We start from the raw sequence: 3,945 nt of genomic DNA, 5'->3' as shown, positions 1-3,945 counted from the left end.
ACTTGAACTTTAGCAATTCAAAGGCTTTCATGCAAATCATCATTGAAGTGATCTTTCTCCAAAAGATTGCACAACGGTTCACCACTTTAGAGAAATCCTTGATGAAATCCGGCAAAATCCCGCGTGACCTAAGAAACTCTGCATACCTTTCACCAAAGTTGGAGGTGGAAGTTTATAAATCACATCAATCTTTGCCCGATTAACTTCAATGCTATTCTTTGAGATCTTGTGGCCAAGGACAATGCCTTCCTTGACCATGAAATGACATTTCTCCCAATTGAGCAAAAAATTTGTTTCTTCACATCTTGCCAACACGTTATCCAAGTTTGCGAGACAATCATCAAAAGAATTCCCAACCACTGAGAAGTCATCCATGAAGACTTCAAGGTAATCTTCCACCATGTCCGTGAAGATCGCCACCATACACCTTTGTAAAGTCGCCGGTGCATTGCACAGCCCCAATGGCATCCGCTTGAAGGTGAAAGTACCATAAGGACATGTAAAGGTAGTCTTATCTTGATACTCCAGAGCAATAAGAATTTGGTTATAGCCGGAATACCCATCAAGTAAACAATAGAAAGCATAGCTGGCCAATCTATCAAGCATTTGATCTAGGAAGGGAAGTGGAAAATGGTCCTTCCTTATGACTTTGTCTATCCTACGATAGTCCATACACACTCTCTACCCGATCACTCTTCTTATAGGAATCAAATCATTCTTATCATTGGTGACCACCATCATGCCCCCTTCTTTGAGACATATTGAACTGGAGAGGTCCATGAACTATCGGAAATGGGGTAGACAAACCTGACATCTAACCACTTTATGATCTCCTTTTTTACAACCTCTTTCATGGCTTCGTTGAGCCTCCTTTGATGTTAAATAGTTGATTTGGACCCTTCCTCCAAGTTAATCTTGTGCATGCAAAATGTGGTGTTTATCCCTCGAGTATCTGCCAATATCCATCAAATAGCCTTCTTTCTCTTTTGTAGCAATGCCAATGTAAAGTCTACCTGCACGTTTGTTAAACAAGAGGAAAGAATAATCGGTAAAGTAAAAGAAGGGCCAAGAAATTCATACCGAAGATCTGAAGGAAATAACTTCAACTCTAAGATAGGAGGCTCCTCAATTGAAGGCTTTATTGGAGGATTTGTCCTATTTTCAAGATCTAAGGACAATTTGCGGGGCTCATAAGTGTACGATCCCATTCCTTTCAAAGAGTTCACACATTCCATGAAGCTATCCATCTCATCATCATCAAATTTGCCCAATATAATGTCCAAGTACACTAAAGAACAACCTCCTTGCTATTGGGTTGCCACATGGACTTACACATTGATAGATAGACTCTTCATCATGTCAATGCACTTTTTGAATTGATTCTCGACATTTTTCTTGGCATGCCTTTGAGGATATGGAGGAGGAGGCCTACGCATTGGCGCCTCAGCCTGTTGCGATACCGGTTCCGGTAAGTCAATAATGTGATCCCTATATGGGTTTACTTCCTCTTGAGCTTCCTTCACATTGTCATCAATATCAATCCAAACTTCATCATTTTCTTCACCATATTGTCCAGGGTCTCATATTCTTGAAACATTTTGCTCATCATCCCCCAAATTTCCTCTGATTCAAGGTGGGTGCATCCCCACCTTTTTCACTCCTTGTAGTAACGGCCATGGCATGTCCCGTGTTGTTCCTACCCTTTGGGTTCACCACTGTGTCACTTGATAGTGCCCCCTTAGGATGAGTGTTTAGGGCTTGAGAGATTTGCCCCATTAGGACATCCATGTTTCAGATAGATGTATTGTAAGAGGCAAGTTGGACATCGGAGTCGGCATTTTTCTCCATAATTTACATAAACATGTTCTCAATTCGTCCCATCTCATTATTGGATGAACTATGTCCATGGGAAAGATAAGGAGGCGGGTTTCTCGGTTGTTGATACATCAGGGGCCTTTGAAAACCCGACCCCTAATTGCATTGATTATTATTCCATCCCCCTTGGTTTTTGCCTCCCCAATATCCTTGATTATTGCCACTCCAATTGCCCTGGTTATTTCCACCACTACAATTTACTTGATTGTTATTATTATTCCAATTCCCTTGATTGTTGCTACCATTCCAATTACCTTGGTTGTTAGAATTCCAATTCTCTTGATTACCTTGAGGTCACCATTGTTGTTGATTTGGGCCTTGAGAGTAGTTTTTTTCCATTGAAAGTTGTTCACGTATTGCACTTCCTCCTCTTGTTCATTGTAAGATTCATCTTAATCAAATCCACTATCTTCTTGCACATAATTCTTTACATGGTTTTGCACTTGTGGACCATTGGGCCTTCTTTTGTTCACCATCATACTAACTCACTCCATGGCATTGACTTGCTTAGGATTTTTCATTTGTTGAAGTTGAGCTTTGGCTAATTGATTCAATGTGGTGTCAACTCGATAAAGGCTTGCCCATGATCATGCAATTCTTTATGTATGTGAATCACGTTCGGATCATCTTGAGGAACATTTTCTCTTTGATATCACGGAACCAATGTTTTTTATCCGTTTTTTATTCAATATGAACACAATATGCTGGCTGATTATGGATCCTCACTGGAATAGGATCGATTAAATTCTTGTCTTGATGTTGTATCATTGATGACAAGGTGGCCAGTGCGTCTGCAAATTCATATTGAATTCTGGGAACATGTTTGAATTCTACCTTTGTGAACCTCTTCATCAGTTCTTGCACAAAATACAGGTATGGTAGTATCTTGGTATTTTTCGTGGCCATTCTCCTTGAACTTGATATACCAGAAGATCTGAATCACCAATTACCAGCAACTCTTATATGTTCATGTCGATGGCCAAATTGAGCCCCATGATGCAAGCCTCATATTCTTCCATGTTGTTAGTGCATGAGAACCTAGGCTTTGCAGATACCGGATAATGTTGACCGGTCTCTGACACCACTCCTTTGAAATTTGAGGCTCCATCGAAGAACATTCTCCAACCGTCATAGGCTTCAGCAATGTCCACTCCTACGAATGACACTTCTTCGTCAGGAAAATACGTTTTTAATGGTTCGTATTCTCCTTCCACAGGGTTTCAGCAAGATGGTCTACCAACGCTTGTCCTTTGACTGCCTTCTGAGTTACATAGATAATATCGAACTCACTTAACAATATCTGCCATTTGGCTAACTTCCCGGTGTGCATAGGCTTCTGAAAGATGTACTTCAGAGGATCCATTCTTGATATGAGGTATGTGGTATATGCACATAAGTAATGCCTCAATTTCTGAGCCGTCCATGTCAAAGCACAGCAAGTGCATTCTAGCAGAGAGTACCGTGCTTCGTAAAGTGTGAACGTCTTACTCAAGTAATATATGGCTTGCTCCTTTCTTCCTGTCTCATCATGTTGTCCTAAAACACAGCCGAAAGCCCCATCTAGTACAGATAAATAGAGTAGCAAAGGTCTCCCAAGTTCTGGCAAGACTAGGATTTGTGGCGTGGACATGTATTCCTTAATTTTGTCAAAATCCCTTTGATAATCTTCAGTCCAACTGGTTTCAGCATCCTTCCTCAACATTTTGAAGATGGTTTCACATATTACTGTGGACTCTGCTATGAAGTAGCTGATGTAGTTGAGGCATTCCAAGAAGCTCATCACGTCCTATTTGCTCTTTGGTGGTGGTAACTCTTGGATAGCTTTAACCTTTGACGGGTCCAACTCGATTCCTTGGAGGCTGACGATGAATCCCAACAATTTTCCCGCGGGAACCCTGAATGCACATTTTGTGGGGTTCAGTTTTAAATTGTACCTTCGTAGCTTGTCAAAGAACATCCTCAAGTTTGCTATGTGATCTATGGCCCTTTTGGATTTGATGATGACATCGTCGATATATACATCTATTTCCTTGTGTATCATATCATGGAAGATGGTCATCATGTCTCTCA

General features: G+C 40.9%; 1 protein-coding gene across 1 annotated transcript; it reads right to left on the bottom strand.

The window, feature by feature from the left end:
* Window positions 1-1,946: 1,946 nt before the first annotated feature.
* LOC138872485 (uncharacterized) lies at window positions 1,947-3,655 on the bottom strand. Its single transcript, XM_070150587.1, has 2 exons — window positions 3,336-3,655; window positions 1,947-2,049 (listed from the first exon to the last, which is right to left on the bottom strand). Exons 1-2 carry the CDS (start codon window positions 3,653-3,655, stop codon window positions 1,947-1,949), a joined length of 423 nt encoding a protein of 140 aa, XP_070006688.1.
* Window positions 3,656-3,945: the final 290 nt, after the last annotated feature.

The sequence above is a fragment of the Nicotiana sylvestris genome, chromosome 1 (assembly GCF_000393655.2).
Source record: "Nicotiana sylvestris chromosome 1, ASM39365v2, whole genome shotgun sequence".
In the NCBI taxonomy this organism is placed as follows: Eukaryota; Viridiplantae; Streptophyta; class Magnoliopsida; order Solanales; family Solanaceae; genus Nicotiana; species Nicotiana sylvestris.
This window is presented reverse-complemented; position numbering and strand designations above follow the sequence as displayed.

What these genes read in the sequence shown, in the direction of transcription:
- LOC138872485 (XM_070150587.1), bottom strand. Translation starts at nt 3,655, where the DNA reads ATGAGCTTCTTGGAATGCCTCAACTACATCAGCTACTTCATAGCAGAG. An exon ending in TTCACACTTTACGAAGCACG is followed by an intron (nt 2,050 to 3,335) that starts GTACTCTCTGCT and finishes GGAAATAACCAG; the next exon opens with GGCAATTGGAGTGGCAATAA.